General features: G+C 38.7%; 1 protein-coding gene across 1 annotated transcript in view; it reads left to right on the plus strand.

Annotated features, from left to right (window-relative positions):
- Positions 1-22,102, plus strand: part of tmeff2a (transmembrane protein with EGF-like and two follistatin-like domains 2a) — a 183,216-nt gene that overhangs the window by 5,309 nt on the left and 155,805 nt on the right. The window contains exon 2 of the mRNA XM_037686847.1: positions 11,276-11,385. Coding sequence (XP_037542775.1) covers positions 11,276-11,385 — 110 coding nt within the window. The remainder of the gene's footprint in view (positions 1-11,275; positions 11,386-22,102) is intronic.

A 22,102-nucleotide genomic window follows, 5' to 3' on the forward strand; every position in this document is an offset into this window, starting at 1 on the left:
AACAAGCACAGTGGTGCAACATCCTCTTTTGACCCCTCTCGTGCTGGGGGGGGGTCAAAAGAGGATGTTGCACCACTGTGCTTGTTCAGCCTTCATTATTAATTTACCCTACTTAATTATTGATTAGCGCAATGCTTAAAGCACAAAAGGAGTTCTCCTTGATCTTTTTAGTGAAGTGAAATTCCAGGTAGATCGGAGGAGATGCATTTGGCCGACAAGATCTTTCTTTTTTAGACAAGAAAGTGCTTCACTTGCCATCTTAATTGTTAGCATATAAACATGGCCTATTCAATATTTGATGTTTGGCAGCTTGTTTTTGTTAATTATTCAGTCCACTGTAATCTCCTCCAGGAGCAGCAGAGCATGAGCAGGAAGTATATGTTTTCCTGGCCTCTGACACAACGTGCACAGCTCCGTGCTCAGAACTGGTGTCAGTCAGCCTCCATGAACATCTGGAGGAAGACACCTTGTCATGGTAAACGTCTGTTTTCACTGACATCTCAACTTTATCATGAATATCCCGTTCGTTACTGCTCGCATCCTTTTCCCTCACTCTTTGTAACGTTGATTCGCTGAAATCACTTGACTAAGTTTGGAAGAACATAGAAGTCCCCATCTCTTTTAGATATGAGAAACTTTTATTTGTGGCTTTTTCTTTATTAAAAAAACAAAAAAAACTGAAAAGGATTAAACATCAAACGTTCATGTGTGAACAGAAGCAAAGCATCAAACTGTGTTCATGTAATTATTAGACTCTTGTCAAAGACGATTTTTCAATTTGAAAATCAAGGACTGAATAATCTGTTGGATTGTAAATCTCAGCTAGTGTAAAAAAAAAAAAAAATAGAACCATCCAATAATGGTCAATCAGGTCATCTGGACAGTTTCTTTTTTGTGGACAGATGTTTCACCCTCCATCCGGAGGGCTTCATCAGTCAGAGGAGTCCCAAGTAAACTGTTTTCCCCACTAAGCAGTACACTCCTTTAGTGGACCAACCAGTTTCCTGGTGAGAATATGGTTTCTGGGGGCTGTCCTGTCCCCCGTCAGCTCCTCCCAGGCAGGCAACCACAGCCAAAGTGGTTCAAGACATCAAAGTTCATGCTCAGTCATCCATGTACAAAATTCAATAATGGTCAATCAGGTCATCTGGACCTGGATGTCTTGAACCACTTTGGCTGTGGCTGCCTGCCTGGGAAAAATAGACGGGGGACAGGACAGCCCCCAGAAACCATATTATCACCAGCAAACTGGTTGTTCCACTAAAGGAGTGCACTGCTTAGTGGGGAAAACGGTTTACTTGGGACTCCTCAGACTGATGAAGCCCTCTGGATAGATGGTAAAACGTCTTTCCACAAAAAAAAATTAATAAAATAAAATAAAATAAAATAAACTGTCCAGATGACCTGATTGACCATTATTGGATTTTGTACCGGGCAGCACAGTGGCACAACTGGTAGAGCTGCTGCCTCTCAGCGAGCAGGTCCCTGGTTCAAATCCTGGTCCAGGGGCCTTTCTGGGTGGAGTTTGCATGTTCTCTCCGTGCATGCGTGGGTTTTCTCCAGATACTCTGGTTTCCTCCCACAGATCAAAAACATGCATGTTAGGCTGAGTGGTAACTTTACATTGTCCCTAGGTGTTAGTGAGAGAGTGAATGGTTCTTTGTCTCTATGTGTCCTTGTGATGGACTTGCGACCTGTCCAGGGAGTACCCCGCTCCTCGCACAGTGATTGCTGGACATGGGCACCGACGACCCCCGTGACCCAAAATGGAAGAAGCAGGTAAAAGATAATGGATGGATGGATGTAGGTTTGCTCACAGACAAAATGTGGTATTTCACTGGGCTGCAGTTTTTAGGAACCAGTTGGTCACGCAATAAAAGCAGATTTTTTTTCGATGCATTTGCATCAAAATCGTGAGCATTTTCTACCAGTGAGCTGTGTGTCTGCATTCCGAGTGTCCAATCTTTGAAAATCACAGCCTGTGTTCATGTGCAGGATTTGCAAAACCATATTCTAGGTCATGCACATCACTCTATTGGTCATGCACCTCCACCCATATAGTAACTGCCTCAGCTGCTTTGTAGCTGGCAGCCGCCCCACATTTATGATTTAATCTACTGGAGCTCACAATTTAAAAAAAGGTAGATTTTGACCAATATTTTATTAATTGCCGTTTTATTATCGACATGCTCTTAGACCTGGCTGTAGTCTTGAATGCTTTACTTCACAGAGCTGCTGTGCATGTGTCAAAATTCACCTGCAGTGCTTTAGAATTATAGAAAATTGAAAAGAGGTCAAAATGAGTTCGAGACGCCCAATTTTGGCAGTTTTGAGAAAAAAAAAAAAGATATTGCACAATTTTTTTTTTTTTTTTTCGACCATGATGTAAATAACTGTCAACCAACTATAAAGAATGATCATAACACCTTGGCAAATTTTAAATATTGTTTAATTCTTACAGGTCAGCTGATTAATCTGTCAATCACCGTTTATATTTTTGTGATGCAGAATTGTGTTGGTGTAAATTTGACTGGTTAAACTTGTTGCTATGTGTGACTTTGTGACGATGTGGATCCTTGAAACATGACAATGTCACACAGTTGACTTGACCCAAAACTCATTTAAAGAGATTGGAGTGGGTGGAGGAAGACATTAATCAGCTGAGTTTCATGCAATAAACTGAGTTAAACGTTATGTTCCAGGATGCGTTCACATTTGATACATGAACAAAACACATTTCCTCTTTTTGATTTCTTTATTGTTTCCTGCAAGTGGCAAGCAGTGGATTGTTAACTTTGTTTCTAAATTAGGGCTGCATGATTTTTGAAAATCTTGCATTGTTTGATATTGCAATGACAATATCCATAACAGTACACCCATATTGTTCTCACTCCTTACTAGTTCCTGTTATCCATATCGCCTAGCCATCAGGCCAGGGAGCGTCTGTTGGAAGTTGAGCAGGCAGCCATGTTTCATAAAGTTCTTTATGGATGCCGTTCTATACAAAACAGCATCAGTTGCCATGTTGCATTTTTTTAATCCAGATTTTGACACATGAACTGAATTCTTTGAAGATGTAGACAACCATTTGAGGAAAGTGTTTTGATTATAGTGTCACAATTTGATAAATGCTAGTTGATTACGGGTCACTCATAAGACTAATGTTTGCTACAGCTGGGTTTACTATGAACATTGTAGCATTTACTTGACAATATTTTCCTATTCAATACACAACACTAGCCCCAACTTCCCGAACTAAGATTTATTTTCTCGTATGCGCACAAGTGAAATCTTTTCAGCATTATGGATATTGCAAGGCTGTCTTTTAAATTCCAAGCTTGGTCCAGTGACATTCAATTGGTAATGGACCAAGTTCTAACTTTTGAGGAGCCAAGAGGCAACCAGCCAGCCTCACATCTGGGAATCATAGTATTTGCAGGCTTTCTATTTGCTCCACTCATCGCTGTAAAGGGCATGTTCTCTGAGCCCAGAACTGCTGAAACAGAGATATCTCATGCACAAAGCTCCGAAGTGGATGTTGTGCTGAGCCACTTGTATTTAAATGAGTTTAATTGAAAAAGAAACACCAACTTGAATCATGCGTGCTTGTTTAAAAGCCAACCGTCGTTTCTCATTATTGTCATTATGGTTTATATTATTGTCTTTTTTCTTTTCTTCTTTTAATAAAACTCTCTCAGTGATGGCAGCCCCATTTTCTTATTCTGTTGATCCAAAACTTTGACATTAGCTTTAAGGTCACTAATCTAGAATAAGAGCTCAAACAGCGAGTGTCAAATCAGTCGTGACCTTTTAGGATGTTGCTTAGCAACAGGAGGAGTTTTAGGCTCCACAATAAACCCTAACACTAAGCCATGAAACAAATTAAGACCACACAATGGGATATGACCTGATGGATCAAATTTAAACTTTAGACACCACCCTCACAGGTCCCGAACACCTGCCAAATGTCAGGTAAACCAGATGAACTGTTTTCAATACAGGTGATTTCTCGATTCATCAGTCAGATGTGGATGTTGTTTTGAACTTCTAACCGCATGTACCAAAAAGATACATGCAATTGTGTCAAAAAATCATTCTATAAAATACAGAATAGAATTCAAAATTTTACTTTAAACCTACAAAAGCCCTCAACAACCTAGCTCCATCTTATAATAAAGATAGAAGTGCTCCGTTAGGAAAATATGGAACAATAATCTCTCAGACTGCAGGCTTACTTGTGGTTCCTGGAGTTTCCAAGATTAGAATGGGAGGAAGATCTTTCAGTTATCAGGCTCCTCTCTTGTGGAACCAACTTCCTGTTTCTGTTTGTGAGGCTGACACTTTGTCCAGTTTTAAGACTGGGGTTACTTTCCTTTTTTATAAATCCTATAGTTAGGGTTGGCTTGTTATGCTGCTAAAGGCTTAGACTACTGGAGGACAAAATGTCCTAAGTTGGGCGACTGTGGCTGAGTGGTTAGAGCAGTCGTCCTCCAATGCGAGAGTTGGGGGTTTGAATCCATCAGCAATCGCATGCTGAAGTGTCCCTGGGCAAGACACTGAACCCCTCATAGCCTCTGATGTGTCCCATCAGTGTATGAATGTGATGTAAAGCACTGATTAGTCTCATTAGAATGATTTATTCAATTAGCTTTGTAGAGATCTAGTAGAGTGCTGTATGAATGGGTAAATGAGGCACAGATTGTAGTGTAAAGCACTTTGAGTGTCTTGAAATAAGACAGAAAGGTGCTATATAAGTACAGTCCATTTACCATTTAATTTCTTATAATAATTGTTACAAATGAATAGTTTTCATTTGATACTATTTCTATCTTAACATGTGATTCTTGACCTGCCATTGTGTATCTGTTATTACCAAACCCAGCTGGTCGAAGCAGATGGCTGCTTGTCCTGGGCCTGGTTCTGCTGTAGGTTTCTTCCTCGTGAGGGAGTTTTTCCTTCCCACTGTCGCCTCCATGCTTGCTCAAGATGAGAGTATACGATAAGTTAAACTCAAAGCAGTCTGCTCCGTAGATAATTAACTTACTTTATATATGTACGTAAATGTTTCTGCTCAGTGCCCTGAGATGACTTCTGTTGTGACTCGGTGCTATATAAATAAACTGAATTGAATTGTAATAGCATTTGTCATATTTTATGACATTGTCACGTGTGTTTTTCCAAAATATTACGTTTAAAAGGCCGTTTAGAGTCTTTGGTAAAGTTTGGCAAAATCCACCTCGCTGTCAAGCATTGATGATTGGCCTTTTCCAAACATTCACTGCTGCGCCTTAAGAGTAAAGAGCTGAAGACTATGTTATGCCTGAAAGACATATCTAGGATGAAATATTACATGTCTGCATGTCAGAAGTTGTATTAGGCAAGACATTTCCAAGTGTGAGAATCTGAGGATGTGCCGGTAACGTCTTTTCTTTCTAAAGCAATTTAGCTTTGATATTTCCAAATGTGATCATCTCATCTGACTTCTACCATGTTTTATAGTTGTATTTATGTCTTAAGAGATTTACATCCTTAACCAAAGCTTTTGTCAGCGCGACTGTCTTTGTGTTTCCTGAGCAGATAGTCTTTCTGCAGAAAGCTTGATTGCATTCTTGTTCATAAGATGATGGGATCGCCTCCAGTAGCAATAACTCCCTAAAGTTATTGCTCATGAGCAATGCAAGCATTGCTGTAATTTGCACCAAGCTGCACATCTGTTTGACATTATAGAACACAGTTTAATGGCATGTAGAGAAGTCACACTTTCTTTGTTTCCCTTTTGTTTAATAAAACAAGTGGATTCTTTAGTTTCATTTCTAGCAGAGCACCTGCAGGAAAGGAGCGGAACATTTTACTTGGAATTTTATCACAACAAAGGTCTACCAGCTGGGATGAAAATAACATTTTGCATAGATTTCTCCACTGGTTGCCAGTATGATTGTCACCCCAACAATACCTCCCTCCAGCGAGTATCATCAACATGCCAGCTGCCTGGGTGCAGTTTTACCGTGCCTCTCCAGACTGCCCCATATGGCCCTCTCCAGGCTAAGGGCTTTGTTCCATCCGCATCCTCCAAGCGTCGAGACCTCTCGTGTCACTCTTCTTGGCTTGATGATTGTAAATTTGAACAGAGAACTGACACTCCATGCTCATTCAGGACTCTGCCAAATAACAGGTTCGTTTTAGTGCGGGCTCTTCTTCCACAGGGTATTATTGCCTGATGAGGCTGTTCCATGCCAAGGAGGGCTTTTACAAGTGGAGAGGTGTATCGATTACTACACTCAGTTTACAGAGGGTGGTGTGTATAAGTGTTCATCATGAAAAGACATGTATGAGTAGACGAAAAGGAAAGAGAAACAAGTACAGGGAAAATAATCTGATATGTAATGCGAGTTGTAAAGTGAAGGTCTCGTGTGAAGGCTTCTGCTTTTGTGTCTTTGTGAAATAGTTGCAGCTTTATATTTCTACAGGGGCAAAAGGCAACCTTGTCATCAGTTCGGTCCTTGTTTCATTATTCATTTCAGGAGTTGCTCTTGTAAGGTTTTATATCGGTGACACAAATGTAATCTACAAAGAGGTGAACGTGACTGCTATAAACACTAATTTAGGTGATCCAACAAAGTTACTTCAGGTCCTCTGGATGGTTTATTTGTGATAAAATGTTTCGTCTTTCATCCAAAGGACTTCATCAGTTCGAGAAACCACAACAAACTCAGTCCCACAAGCAGCACACGCACATAGTGAGCCAACCAGTTTGATGGTGATAAGATGGTTTCTGGGGCCTGCCCTCTCCCCTGTCGACGCCTCTGAGGCAGCCATGGCCAAAGTGGTTCAAAACATCAAAGTTCATGCTCAATACAGTAGTCATTCGCTACTTCGTGGTTCATTTTTTGCAGACTTGTTCTAGCGCGTTTTTTCAAAATAAGATTGGACATGACACACAATTGGCTGATTGAAGGATGAGCTGCGACATCAGCATGGCGTTTTTATTTAAAATGAATTATTTAAAATTATTTAGCACCTCCTGCACCTGTGTGCAGCCCACACTGCAGGAGAAAGGTCCTCCTGCAGCTCCTCCTCCCTCCTCTTTCCTACGCTGTGATCTCCATTCTGCTGTGGAGAAGTGGGCGTGGTCAAGAGCGCAGAATGCAGCCATGGCATAGAGGAGGCAGGGAGCTGAATGCATGACATTCTGTGCTCTTTTAGAGAATTTAGAGTTTAGAAATATTGTTTAGGATATTCAAGAGAGTGGGAAGGGTTTAAAAAAAATACCCATATATATATATATATATATATATATATATATATATATATATATAAACTACTACTTGTACTACTATTCCTCTTTCACGGTTTTTCACTTATCGTGCGGGGGGGGGGGGGTTTCAGGGTACGAATCCCCCGCAATAAACAAGGGACTACTGTAATCCATGTTAAAAAAAAAAAAAAACTTCAGAGTTAAGTCAGGTCCTCTGGGCGGTTTCTTTGAACCACTTCGGCCATGGCTGCCTCAGAGGAGTAGACGGGGAGAGGGTGAGCCCCAGAAACCATCATCAGCCTCAAACTGGTTGGCCACTATCTGTGCGTGCTGCTTATGGGACTGAGTTTGTTGTGGCTCCTCAGACTGATGAAGTCCTTTGGATGAAAGACGAAATGTTTCAACACAAAGAAACCGTCCAGGGGCCCTGACTTAACTTTGTTGTTGTTGTTTTTTTTAACCTGGATTGTTGTGCATGAACTTCGGTGATTTAGATTATATGTTATCATTTTGGTTTTGCTGGAGCAGATTTATTTGGTGGCAATGAGCTGAACACAACTACATACCAAAATCATGGGAATTTCCATCTGAATAAGTGTAAAATGGTAGTATTCATAAAATATAATCTAATGAGCACAAGTAACAAAATTTAACAGAAGTCAGTGTCTGGAAGCTTAAAATTACAATTTATCTTTAAAGAACACCATGCTTTGGATAAAGTTATGCTTTTTTGCCATATCTTGGATTTAAAACTTTTGATCTGCCATCAGAGGCAGAACTGTGACCATCCATGTCTTCACTCATCACATCAGCCTGATGTTAGTCTGAAGGTTTCAATCATCTTTACTGCAGAACATGCATCTGTCATAGAGCATGATGCATTTCTAATAGAGAACCAGGACATAAAGGATATAAAGTTTGACATAAAAAAGTGCATTTTATTTTTCGACTGTCATGTTCGGTGTGGATGATTCAATCCACATCGGCTAAAAAAATCTTTGCATGTCTTGCTTTCTAGTTAAAACAATTTTCCTGGAGGCAGCGCAGCATGAAAAGAGACAAATCCACAAATGAAACCCACTCTGTTTGTCTCTGAGCTTATCAGATGAGCATCTTTGATGTTGGTAAACAGCTTGAAATTCTAATTGTACCGTGTCCTCTTGACTTTAAGCTCATTTTGACTTCCCGTGTTGCCTAATGCTTCATTACACATAAACACAAAGAACTGCCCAGTCTCGATGCTGCTTACAAACCACTGCTGAAAACTTTTATTTAAGATGTCGCACTTCAATTCAGTCTACATACATGCCTGTTTTTCCCTTTTCTTTATTTTCATTAGCACTGACTGTTGCTACATTTGCACCATGATGTTTGTTGCTGTGAATTTTTCTCATTGAAAAAAAATGTACAGACATAGAAATATGTAATTAGCTAATCTGTGCAAGTTATAGCAAACTAGCGAAATTGCATTTCCTGTGAAAATGTAGTGTGAATGCTTATTGCTCAAGAACTTGCTAAAAACAGCTGAAATTATAGCTAACACATACTGAAATGTAGCTGAAACAGCAGAACAAGTCTATGTTAGTGTTAGTAAGCAGAATTTAGCACAAAGAAAATTAGTTAATCTGTTAATTAGTTAATTTGCATAAAATAGTTAATTAGGCTGAAAGTAACAGAAATGACCACAAAACACTTGCATTTATCAAAAAAAATGCTGGAAATTAGGTAAAACATGTTAAAAAGGTAGCTAAGCTAGAACAAGCTTAAATTAGCAGCAGAAATAACTTGTTTGCCCAATTAGACCAGAAAAAGCAGAAATGACCACAAAGCAGTGGAAATTATCTGAAAAAGCTGAAATTAGCAACAACAACAAACAAACAAAAACTGCTGAATAGTAGCTGAAATTAGCAGAAAGAAGTTAAAGCACAAAAATGAAATGACATATTTGCTGAATTAGGTTTATATAAGCAGAAATTTGCACAAAGGAAATTGGCTAAAAAAGCTGAAATTGGCAATGAAACTAGTCGAAAAGTTGCTGAAACGGCAGAAAGAAGCTTAAACTAACAGAAGAAAGTGGAAGGAGCTGAAACAAGTTTAAAACATATTGGAATTAGCTGAAAACCTAAATTTAGCACAAAAACTAGCAGAAAAGCTGAAAGGAGCATGGATTGTTGACATTTGCGTAAATACGTTAATTAGGCTGCAAGTAACAGAAATTACCACAATAAACTTGAATTTATCAGAAAATGCCTGAAATTAGCACAAACAAAAAAAAATGCTAAAAATGTAGCTAAGCTAGAACAAGCCTAAATTAGCAGAAAGAAGCAGAACTAACTTGTTTGCCCAGTTAGGCTGAAAAAAGCAGAAATTAGTACAAAACAGTGGAAATCATCTGAAAAAGCTGAAACTAGCACAAAAAACTGCTAAATAGTAGCTGAAATATTAAAAAAAAAGATGAAACTTGCAGAAATAAGTTAAAAGGAACATAAGATGAAATTTGCAGAAAGAAGTTGGAGCACACAAATGTTATAGTTAGAAGAAAAACTCTGAAAACATGACAAAACAGATGAAATTAGCTGAAAGTAGCCAAGAAAAGTTTAAATTTGCACAAGGGAACTGAAAGAAGTTGAACCAGAACAAAATGTGAAAGGAGCAGTAAAAGGCTGTAAACAGATCTAAAGATTTGAAGAATGTAAAATGATCTCAGATAATTTTCTGAGAAAAAAAAAAAAGGCAGAAAAGGCTAAATATTTCAAAAAGCTAAAGTTGCACCAACACCAACAGTCACAGCAGGATTGTCCTGAAAGAGCTGAATGCTCTAATATAGGATTTGTTGAAAAAGCACAACAATTGTGGAACGAGGAAGATGCCAAAAAACTTATGGATCACAATAGTGACAATGATTCATAAAGAGTCACACAATAAGGATTTTAAATTAAAAAATACTTATTTATTTTAAATGTATTAATAAAAAGTGTTGAAGCACAATAAGCATACATTTTGTCGATTCAAGGTGAAAGGTTTCAGATTTCTGCTTATGAGTCTGTTTCTGATATGCTACCGTTCATATCTCCATTTTGGCTCTGTGACCCCTTGTGCTGTTGGTTTCTCCCAAAGTGTTCAAACCATTTAAGGTCAGCTTGGGATTCTAAATTGCCTCTGCAAGTATGCCTTGTTTTCCGTCTTTCTGTGTTAGTCCTTTGATAGATTGGCAATATGTCCAAGGTGCACCTTGCTTCACCTCCAGCTTTCTATAACCCGAAGCGCGGTGCAGCAGCTGTATAGAATGATGCCTTTTCTAGATGGAATCTGAATTGTTTCTGCAGCTAAACAGAAAGATAACGTCCACTTTGCTGTTTGTAACTCTGCTTTGCTTTTATCTAAAAAAAAAAGGGGTGGATATCCATCCCATGTCAGGTGGAATTTGGTCAAATGTAAAGCATTTTACTTTGTGGAAGCCTTCATGCACACAGGGTGCCTTTTTGTAAGCAATCAGTTCAGGTAGACAAATAGCCCTGAGCTTTGTGTCTCATGCTTATATGACTATGATTTGATTCAGGATGTCATTTGGGATCCATAACACAGCCTGAATTGGATCATATCCCAAGTTTGCCTCTCCGAGACGATGCTCTGAGAGCCAGCCCATTTGTACACAAAAATTAATAAATAACTGCAATGAGAAATAAACAAATCCTGTTGGTTTCATGGATCAAATGAGAATTGAACCACTGTCTAAAGCAGCTGTCTTCCACAGCCATTATCAAAATACAGGCTCAAAAATATCTCAATCCAGTAACTTGTTTTGTATGTTTATTAGGCAGAAAGGGGCAAATACTAAACTACTATGCTCTTTTGTGAATTGTACAGCATGTGATCAAAGAGTGCATCAGCCTTTAGGAGCCATGATTAATGGAGACACTCATTATCAATGACCGTGAACGAGGTCCACGTTTGACTTGTCTGAAGGATGAACAGAAAAACGCTCGGTCCCTTATGTCTCCTGTTGCTTTCTTCCTCCAGGTTTTGATGACCGGGACACAGACCTGTTCTTGTGCGACACCAACACTTGCAAGTTTGATGGCGAGTGCCTAAGAATTGGGAACATGGTGACTTGTATCTGTGATTTTAAGGTAAGATCTGAGATGCTTGGGGCACTGAATGATTTGTTTCAGAGTTGGCAAAAAACACCTATAAGTGCAATTTAGAAAGAAAAAATACTTTTTTTTATTATTATTTTTATTTTTTTACTTGTTGCATGTGTTGAAGTGAAAGTAACTTGTGCATTTTGGGGGGGTTGGATTCCCCCTTTTTTTATTTTTAGGTATTTTGGCACAATTTATTTCTGTTGGCTTTGAGTTCTAATTAAACGTGTGGTGTCGTTCTCATGAATGGGAGTTGTAAAAGTTAAACCTTTTTGTTGTATGGGAACTCAAATGTAAAATCAGATTCTTTGAAAACTGCGTGGTGTTGAGCATCACTTCATTTAACTGGCATAAAGAAATACTTCATTTCCTTGGGTTCCTTGTTTACCTTTGTGCATCAGTCTATCTATCTAGCTAGCTATCTAGCTTTCTAGCTATCTAGCTTTCTATCTATCTATCTCTAGCTATCGATCTATCTATTATTTTTGCAGTGTAATGTTGTTCTGGGGCAGACTGCTGCCATCGAAGGGGTGTTGATTTGCAGCCCTGCTTGGATCTGTAAAATATGCCAAAACTCATGTGAATACCTGGACTCTAACAAAATACTGAACTTTAATGACAAACTCAGTGTTAAATATTTGCCGTAACGCTGTATTCAATGCAGTGTCTAATGATGCATTTTTTTTTCCTGCACGCGTGTGTGTGCGTATGTTTGTCTATAGTGTTAGCAAAATATATTGTGAACCACTGCACACATTTTAATGAAACCCTCATTAATTAATTAGCAATCATTGGTTGTAAATCTAAAGATTATTCACTTTTGGAGTACATCCAATTCCAGATGGCCACCACAGCTAATTGACTTCTTTTTTTTTTTTTTTTTACTGTGTGTGCTAACACAAAAAAAATGTCTATGACTCGGTCAGTGGTTTTGTATAGTGAGCAAAAGATTGACGTGGTAGTAAATGAGTCATCGACAATACGTTGAGCACCAACATATCTTGCGAGACGATTTAACATTGTATGAGAGCTTGTGTTTAATTTACAATGTCTGAGCAAAATAGCTAAAACTCAGTCATTTCTCATCATAAGACTATCTTCGTTTACAACTTTGGCATGGACAATATGCAGCCTGTCAAAGAATGCAATGTCTTCAGTTTTTGTATGCAAAACAAGAAGTTGTATAATAAACTAGAATAACGTCCATTGTCTGGATTACACCATAATAGTCACAAAGGGGGTTAGTTGTGTAGCATGAGCCCAGTTTAAAGCTCCCTGTGGAACTCGTTCAGCCTCCACATTCATAAAACAGACTGTCACATATGGGGCCAATGATAGAAACACCCTCAATAAATGCATAAATCTGGAATATGTTGCCGCTCTCTATAATGAGTCATATTTAACTTTACAACTAAACCTGTAATAAAAACAGAGCATGCCAGTTAGAAGAACATTGATTTTAGTATAAACTTTGCAAGCTTTGCTGATGGAGAGCTCCAGATAAATGAAGCCGCTGAGGTTTAAAGGCATAGTACATATTCTCATCCATCGCTTTTATCAGCCCGTCATCATTGCAAGCAGGCAGTAGGCAGGCTGACACTCGATTGGCCAGCTTTTATCTCAATTTCGTACTTTCCTGGGAGCAAACGTTAACAGAAGCCCTGTAGATAAATGACATTTTACAGCTTCATTCCTTTTCAGGAGATCTCACACTGATACTGCTGTCATTGTGCTCTGAGGCACTCTCCATGCTCTCAGAGAAAAGGAGATCACACCAAAATTTCTGACTTGATATCATAAGTCTGGAGTTAACATAGCAATGCATCTTCGGTTTGTTTCGTGAGGAGGGTTCCAGGTGTCACTTAATTTCAACGTGACTTTCCTGGCGAGCAGTTGTTGCAATGCATCAAAGTAATCAATCACTCTTACTCAGTGTTGTATATTTAGGTCCAAGTTTTTCTTCCTGCTGGCAGTTTATTCAGTATTGTCAGAGGAAGTTGTAAAAATTCTCCCCCTAAATGGATTTATTTTGTTTAGCCCACATTCTCGGTATATATCGCACGCAAACCTGCAGAAAACAAGTGCATGCAAGGAGCTCTTTGGGGAGGAAGTGAGTTTGATGTGGTTGAATCAATGGACACTATTCATTGCCAAGATGCATTAGAGTCGCTGCACACTGACGCCTGAAAAAAAAAAAAAAAAACAGGACTTCCTTACACAGATTCAAACTGCTGCAAAGCAACATACAACTTAAAATTATCCTTCTTTTTTAATGTGCAGCAAAAACCTGGCTAATCACCCAGCACATCCCTCTTAATTCAGCTCATACCAGCTTTTGTTACCGGTTTGGTTATGTTAATGTCAGGTCACATTGCTGATTCCCAAAGGGGCCGTTCAGTCTAAAAATATGTGCGCTCACAGCGCTGCGAAACACTTCAGCTGAAACAGTCCACCGCAGAATAAAAAGCACATTTTAATGCTCTCAGGAAAAAACCTGTGTGGGTAATACAGCATTAAGACTGGGAGTCACTGGAACTGTTTAACCAAAGACGAACCACAAACTCTGTTTGTCGTGTTTTGTCTTAATAACGATTTTTTAAACAGTTATTCAATTAACTTTGATTTTTTTTATTCTGTATGTTTTGTTTTTTTAATGTGTTGCTAATATTATGAAAGTGACAACAATATCTGAAAGGAAATTAAAACTAATTAGATCTGCACCTTAAAAAGTGATGACGAACACACTTTGCTCCTTATTTTCAGTGCAAATCTGTTAATGGACGATAATAATTTTGTCTAATTAGTGCTAATAAATTTAATTTTTTTTTGGCAGGGCGACATTTTGAACACAGATTTATACTTTGGTTTATTGAATATTCTCAAACTTTTGCTATTTGTGTTTCTTTTTTGTCTGTTAGATTAGGCAAACAAACTTTTTTTATTTGAAGGGAAACATTCATATTTCAAATTCGGACTAGAGAAAAAGCATTTTCTGCCCAACTGCAGTACTGCATGCATTATGACTAGATGAAACTTAGTTGTTAAAGCTAAAATAAAACTATTCCCTAAATGCTAAAAGAAGCAAAACCCTAGCTTCAAAAATAGGCTAAAGATATTAGCACAAAAAAGTAGCAAAAGGTTAGCTAAATGTTGCAACAGGCTAGTATAAAAAACAACAAGCAGGAAACTGACCCTGATCTTTATTTTGTTCAACTCTTCTTACATGGGCCTGTATTAGCTTGTTGCTAAATAATTCCGTTGTTAAATTGTCCTTAATAACGTCACTCTTAGCAGAAATGGCATCTCCCAGCTAGACAAAACATCTCTCCTCTCCATGCGCCCCCCCTGTCCAATCAGTAAGTTCATTTTCTGAAAGCTGACACTGGTTGAAATGCTAACGTTTGGTTTTGATGTAAATCAGATGTGCTTTTCACATCTTTTATTTATTTATTTCTTAGAGTACAGTCAGCATTAGCATTAGCAGCCGTTAGCAGAGGAATAATGCTACTGAAATATAAATGGATGTGACTGGGCCTGTCCTGATAACAAATTTTGCTGGGTGATTAATTGTCTCGGATATTATTGCGATAAATGATAATATTGTTTGAAATTTGACAATAATTAATAATTATTGTCAAAGTAGTGAAGAGCACCGGAGTTGATTCTTGTCATCCAGTGTCTTCAGTAGAAAGAGAGAGATATGAAGAAACGATAAAGCAGATGAATGAAAATGAGGTTGGTAATTATCATTTATCATGTGATTAATTGATTTATTGTTTATCGTGACAGGCCTACGTGTAACGGCCTTAAGCATTATTTCAGTTTAGTTCACATGTTGGGCTTAGTGCCGCAGAACAAACAGTCGGACGTATTAGCTAACACTTTTTTTTTAAATTTCCTTGCACAAAACACAAAGACAGTACAGATATGACCAAATGTATCCCTGTTACATCTGTCCTCATTGAACTCAAAAGAAAACCTTACTTTGCCTGTCCACAGACAGACATTGAGCCTGTCTCTGACCAGACAAAGATTTGTTTCATCTGCTCAAAGATGAGCAGTCCCAGAAACAACCCCTTATATGGGATTGTTTACTGCTTGCATATTTTAGACACTGCACTATCATCAGTTTAAACTAGTTGTGACCTGTAGAGGTCAGAATCAGCTTTACTGTCATTTCACCGAAGCACCACAAAATTACATAGCTACGGAGGTCCACACATAATATACAGTACTGATTCAATGAGGTTGCACTCCACCCCAAATTAAGGGCGGAGTCTAGAGTCGAAGAAAGCCGAGTTTCTTCGGGAGCTCGGGACTTTGCTTCCAGTTCCCGGTTGCCGTGGGTCGGATGAAGTCACAGCGCTGTAAGCCTGTACCTTTTTATCTGCCCTAATATAAATTTAATGGTAAAACTTCATTCTTCTCAGCCGTTATTCGTGTCAGCGCAAGTCTTCTCTCAATCTGAGAATAAGAGCAGGCTTCGAACGCCGTGGTCGAACGGCACATCCCAATGAGAGCTAACATTTGCAATTGTTTCATGATTTAGGACCATTGCGTATTTCGTCCTTTTTGTTTGTTTGTTTATTACATGTCCACATGGTAAAATTGCTATGGATGTCCTCCATTTATATGGCTGTGGCTGAGTCGTTAGGGCAGTCGTCCTCCAATGCAAGAGTTGGGGGTTCGAATCCACAAGCAGTCACATGCCGAAGTGTCCCTGGGCAAGAAACGGAACCCCTCATTGCCTCTGATGTGTGTCCCATCTGTGTATGAATGTGATCTCAAAGCACTGATTAGTCTCTTTAGAATGATTTGTTCAATTAACTTTGTAGAGATCTAGTAGAGTGCTGAATGAACGGGTAAATGAGAGCACAGATTGTAGTGTAAAGCACTTTGAGTATCTGGATAAGATAGAAAGGCGCTATATAAGTGCAGTCCATTTACCATTTACCATACAACTCTTTCTGTTGAAAGGAACCTCTCTGGTGGAACAGGAATTGTGGTGATCCACACATTTATCTGCTAATTCTGAAAACGGTTTCTTTATTTTCCACCCGTCCAGTGAGTCATTGAGGAGCAGTGGCAGGAATGCTGGCAGTGAAAGTGTAGCTCAGCCATGGGTGCATTTTCCTTTTAATAAACCGTTCTATCTAAAAGATGTCATGTTGAAAAAAGCACCCCTGCTGTTAGGCACATGGATGCTGGCAAGCAACTTGATACCACAAAACCTGCATTATTATTAAGAGCAGATGAGAGGAACAATAACATCTTCAAATGGTACCTACATAAACTTTTCAGTCGTACTTTAACAATTAATTAAGTTGAACCTCTCGACCTCCACCATGGTTTTGTGCTTTCCTACTTTTTATAATTGTGGACAAATGAACGTGTCGCTCATTTTCGCAACAAACTCAAATCAATAAGGTGGACGCAAAGAATGAAGAATGTGGGAAAAATTTTCATATATAAAAATCAAAGTTTTTTTTAAAAATTTTTTATAGAAGCTAACTTGTCTTGACTGATTATTATAATTTGTGTAAACACAAGGTTAAAGTCATTCTTTACAATCAAACGCCTACTGAGCCATGTCATAAATCCTACCTCCAAAGTATTTATTGACTTCGTATAAAAGAATTGAAGATAATGTTGGCTGCACATTCAGCCTTCAGTGTGCCTCCTGCTGCTTGTTTGATGTGGCTCCAATTCACCGTAATGCCCGACCTCGACTCACTCTCCCACTTTTCTCTGCCAGAAGCCACCTAATGTTTGGGTTGCGGTGGTTTGAATGCTGAAGCTCACAGCGCATCAAAGAAGGATGCAAGCTAATGTGGGTTCATGTGACGTTGGATTGGTGGGTGGAAGGGCAGCGCGTCCTTCACTGTACACTAAACAAGACGCTGCAAATGTTTCAACTCACACTTATTCAAAATCACACATAGAGTTAATAGATTTTCTTATGCTCCCTAAACAGCAAACACTGTATTTGATCTGACCTTTTTCACTGCTACCACCTCCCACGGCCTCCTTCACCACCCCTCCATTCAGCCGCCGACACTGGACATCTTTATATCACTCCAAACAGGCTTATATCAGGAAATGTGGAATAAAATGCCCATAATTACACTGATACACACATAAACACACAGGCTCAGGTGGTGCAGATAGCAGCCTCTGATGGAGACCCCATTCCATATATTTGCATTCATTTATGATCCTTTTATCAGGCTGGAGTTTCTGAAGACACGCATTTCCACATGCAGGTCAGTTTGAATGTGTGCAGGATCAGCAGGGACAAAGACATGAGAAATACAAGCGCTAACGTGTTAAAAAGGAAACAGATCTCAGGTTACCTGTCAGAATTTGTTAAACTGATCACAGGCAGTTAACAGTGGTAACCTCGTGTCTTCGGTGACTCGGGGATTTGAATATTGAATGTTTGTAGTTTTTGAGATGAGTGTTTTTTTCTGGATTGAAATTGAACAGGGAATGCAAACATTGTTTCTGCTGCAGGATATTCAAGTAGGTAGGTGTTGAATTGTGTATAAGAAGAGAGGTAGTATGTTTTGTTTAGATTTTTTTGCTCGTCTAGGCGGTGCAGAGTGATGGAGCCCTCTGGAGTGGAGAGAGCAATTTTATCCACCCACCAGGCAAAATGGCGGAGCCAGGGAGTGGCCAATGGTGGCCAAGACCACCCTCTCAATCGTTTTGGAAATCTATAATTTCTAGTCATCAAAGTTCATGCTCAATAATCCAGGTAAAAAATCAAACAAAAGTTAAATCAGGTCCTCTGGATGGTTTCCTTGTGTTGAAATGTTTTTTTTATTTCATCCAAAGGACTTCATCAGTCCAAAGAGCCGCAACAAACTCATCCCCACAGGCAGCACACTCACGTAGTGGGTCTACCAGTTTGATGGTGATAAGATGGTTTTTGGAGTCCACCCTCTCCCACTCCGCCATTTAACTGGTTGGTCCATTATGTGAGTGTGCTGCCTGTGGGACTGTTTGTTGTGGCTCTTCAGACTGATGAAGTCCTGCAGATGAAAGACAAAACGTTTCAACACAAATAAGCCGTCCTGAGGACCTGAGTTAACTTTGTTGTATTCTTTTTAGTATTTTCAATTTTGAACTTTCTTACGCCTCGATGCAGCAACACACCAAAAATAGAAGTTGGTAACTCACTTATTCTACAAGTTATCAAGCTCAGAACATGCACGGACAGACAGATGAAGAGTTTTTTTTCCACTTCTTCCTCTTCGCTCCATGACGGGGAAATAAAAAGACTGACAATTATTTGAAGGAATGCAAATCACATTTTATGCCAGAGCTTTCGTATAAGATCATCTTATGTTAAGCCATGACAGACAAAAACATCATCAACAGCCCTTGGCCTTTATAATAACAAATCCATCCATCTTCTTTTTTTTAATTTTTTTATTTTCCAGAACACGAGGACCTGGTGCCTGTCTACAATTTAGAGTTATCAATTTCAGAAAAACAAAACAAAAAAAAACAGTAAAATTAAGTTTTTGTTTGTTTGTTTTTTACTTTATTGAGCTTAAATGTTTGAGAATTAAGTTTATTTTTTCTTCTTCTGTAAGCTTTTTTTTAAACAAAGTGTATAAAATTTCACATAACCATAAAAAAACTGTACAACATACATCCAATTCAATTATCTTGATGCATTATTCCTAATTGTACCAGCATATTGTTGATCATTGTCCACCATAACTCACTGAATATTTGTCAAATTAAATATATGTGAGGTCTAAAGAGGAGCATGACATCTTCACATGTTCTCTAATGGAGATTTGATTCAGGCTCCATCAAAGCCTTAACCCTCTGAATGAGCGATGTCCTAAACGTTACCTTTTATCAGGTGTCCAGCCACACATCTGGATTGTTTGGAATAAATGAGACTGATAGGCAAGCATCAGTCACTCTGACAGAATATGGTTCCCTAAGTTATTAGTGAAAAGCTTCATGCTTCTGCTACAATCTCATTTCTGTTCTTGTGAAGAGCTTTTGAAGTCGAGCAGCTGTTTGTTGTACAAGCTGCTTGGGAATTTGTCGGATCAGTCTATAGTAACATATGAGGGTGGGAGCTGTGATTTTACTAAACGTCTGTGTTTGGTGTCTTGGGTGAAGATAAGAGCCTGTTGAAACATGCTCTCAAAAATAAACTTTTTTTTTTTTGTTTTACTTAAAATTGGATTTAGTTTGGTACAATTTGATGTGACTCGTTGATCAATCTTATTCTTCTTTCGGCTTTTCCCTCTTCAGTGGTCTCCGCAGTGAGTCATCCTCCTCCATCTTGCTCTGTCCTCTGCATCCTCTGTCCTCACTCCAACTACCTCCATGTCCTCTCTAACTGCATCCATATATGTATCTCCTCTATGCCTGTTTCCTGGCAGCTGTATTTCTAACATCCTTCTTCCAATACACCCACTGTCCCTCCTCTGGACATGTCCAAACCAGTGTCCCTCCTCTGGACATGTCCAACCATCTCAGTCTGGTCTCTCTAACTTTATCTCCCAGTTGTTCAACCTGTGCTGTACCTCTGATGATCCCATTCCTAATCGTATCCATCCTTGTCACTCCTAAGGAGAACCTCAACATCTTCATTTCTGCTACTTCCTGTTCTTTCTTCTGTCTTTTTGTCAATAGCACTCATTGATCAATGATTTGTAATATTACAGATTTTTTTTTCCAAACTCTTTCACTAAATTCAAACTGAAACCATGTTTATTTTTAATTTATAATGTGTTGTAATTCTTTATTTCTGTAATAACTAGTACACACTCCTAGTTCTTTGTTATTGTGTTTGATTACACTAGTAGATTTAATGTTTGACACATTATATTTATAGATCAAGTGATCTATAATTAGTGTACCATTTCTGGGCCACAGAGACCATCTTATCATCAGCAAACTGTTTTTATATTTTTATTTTTTTCCTACTATGGGATTATGCTGTTTGTGGGATTTAGTTGGCTGGTGGCTCCTCAGATTGAAGAAGTCCTTTGGATGAAGGACGAACCGTCTCAGCAATAAAATAAACCGTCCAGATGACCTGACTGAACATTATTGGATTCATACCTGGATTATTGAGCATGAACTTTGATGTCCCATTCATGGTTTGACCTTGTTTTGTATTTTGTTAGCCCTACTTCCTCTTTTATTCTAATAGTTCCTTATCATTTGTTTTCTTGCAACAGTTATTTGCTAATTGCAACTCAGCTGGTCATTGCATTGTCGGTGTATCTTAGTTTTTATTTTACACAGTTCATTTTGTTCTTTGACCGATCTTCATTTTCAGTCCTGTTCCATTCCCTTGCTTTACTTTAGTTTAGTTTAGTTTTTCCTTTTATCAAAATGCTGCTGGTTTGATTGCTTGCCTACTTTGTGCCTCCTTGTTCTGTATTTGGGTCCTTTTCTCACATCTCTGGTATAAAAAAAATGACAAATTTGATTTAAAATCCAGACAAAAATAAGGTTTTGCATCAGATTAATGACTTTGTGATATAAATAGTCACTTTAGTCATATTTTAATGAATAAACTCCGCCTGCTTTTGTTGATACTCCAAACCGTCATCTGTCAACCGTCCATCTGACATTATCTTTTGATCTGTCTCTGTCATGAAGTGACAAACAAGGTTTGAATCAGCCTGTCCAAGTTGTAAGCTCTTGATTTTTTTTTTCCATTCAAACACTAAAATCCCTGAATTTACTCTGCCGCCCGTTTGCTTCTGTGACTTTATTCCATGGTGATAACATCTGTTTGTGGTCGGAGCTTTTCAGACATCCGCCTGCTGCTGATTTCCAAGCATTTGATTAGCTTTCAAACGCTTTCATCACTTCAGATTAAAAATGTTTTCCAACGTCTTTGGATTTTTTCTGATTCTGTAAAGATTTCTGAAACATTGAGTAGTAATATTTGACAAACACCAGAAAGTCTAAGCTTGGATATCTTCGAAGCATTATAAATTTAGATCACAGACGACCACTTCAGTGTCCATGTGAAACAAAAAAAATATATATATATATTTATGTTGTTTTGTTATTTGGGTCAGTCAATTTTTCAGGTTCTCAGCGTCTCCCAGTAGAGGTTCTTTGCAGTGGAGCACAGCCACCCCCTGGTTTGCAAGACAAATATTCCAATTAAAATCTGCAGGACAAGTGAGCACAGGAAGCCACACATTTGTGTCAGAACAAAATGAGCCCGCTGAGCTAAAACAGATCCAGGGATAATAACAAAAATCTGGATTAAATACACCGATCACAAAAACTGTTTTAATAATAACATTTGCATGTTTTCCAACTGGAAGTTCTCCTCAAATATGATTCTGAAGCTTTTGGAAGCAATAATAAGTTGCTGTGTACTAAGCTTTTACGTATAATGAGTTTGATGCATCCGTTCATGAGTTCATAAAACAAAACGTGCAGCAACAGCAAGATTAAGGGTTTGACGCCAATAAAGAGGCAATTAAACATTCTCTGCAACACCAGTATATGCTGTAAATATTGAGGCATATCCACCATAAACGGCACGGAGACGCCTTTTCCTTTTCGAAGGCAGTAGAGGAAGGTGTTGGACTTGGGGAGGGATTGTGTCAGACATCTCTCCTGAAAAACGGAGCATCTGTGTCAGCTCCTCTGTGGCTCTGGGCTGGCCTGTCAGACACTATTACAGAGGAGACTGTCT

This window comes from Nematolebias whitei, chromosome 13 (genome assembly GCF_014905685.2).
Source record: "Nematolebias whitei isolate Nwh7 chromosome 13, NemWhi1, whole genome shotgun sequence".
Taxonomy (NCBI): Eukaryota; Metazoa; Chordata; class Actinopteri; order Cyprinodontiformes; family Rivulidae; genus Nematolebias; species Nematolebias whitei.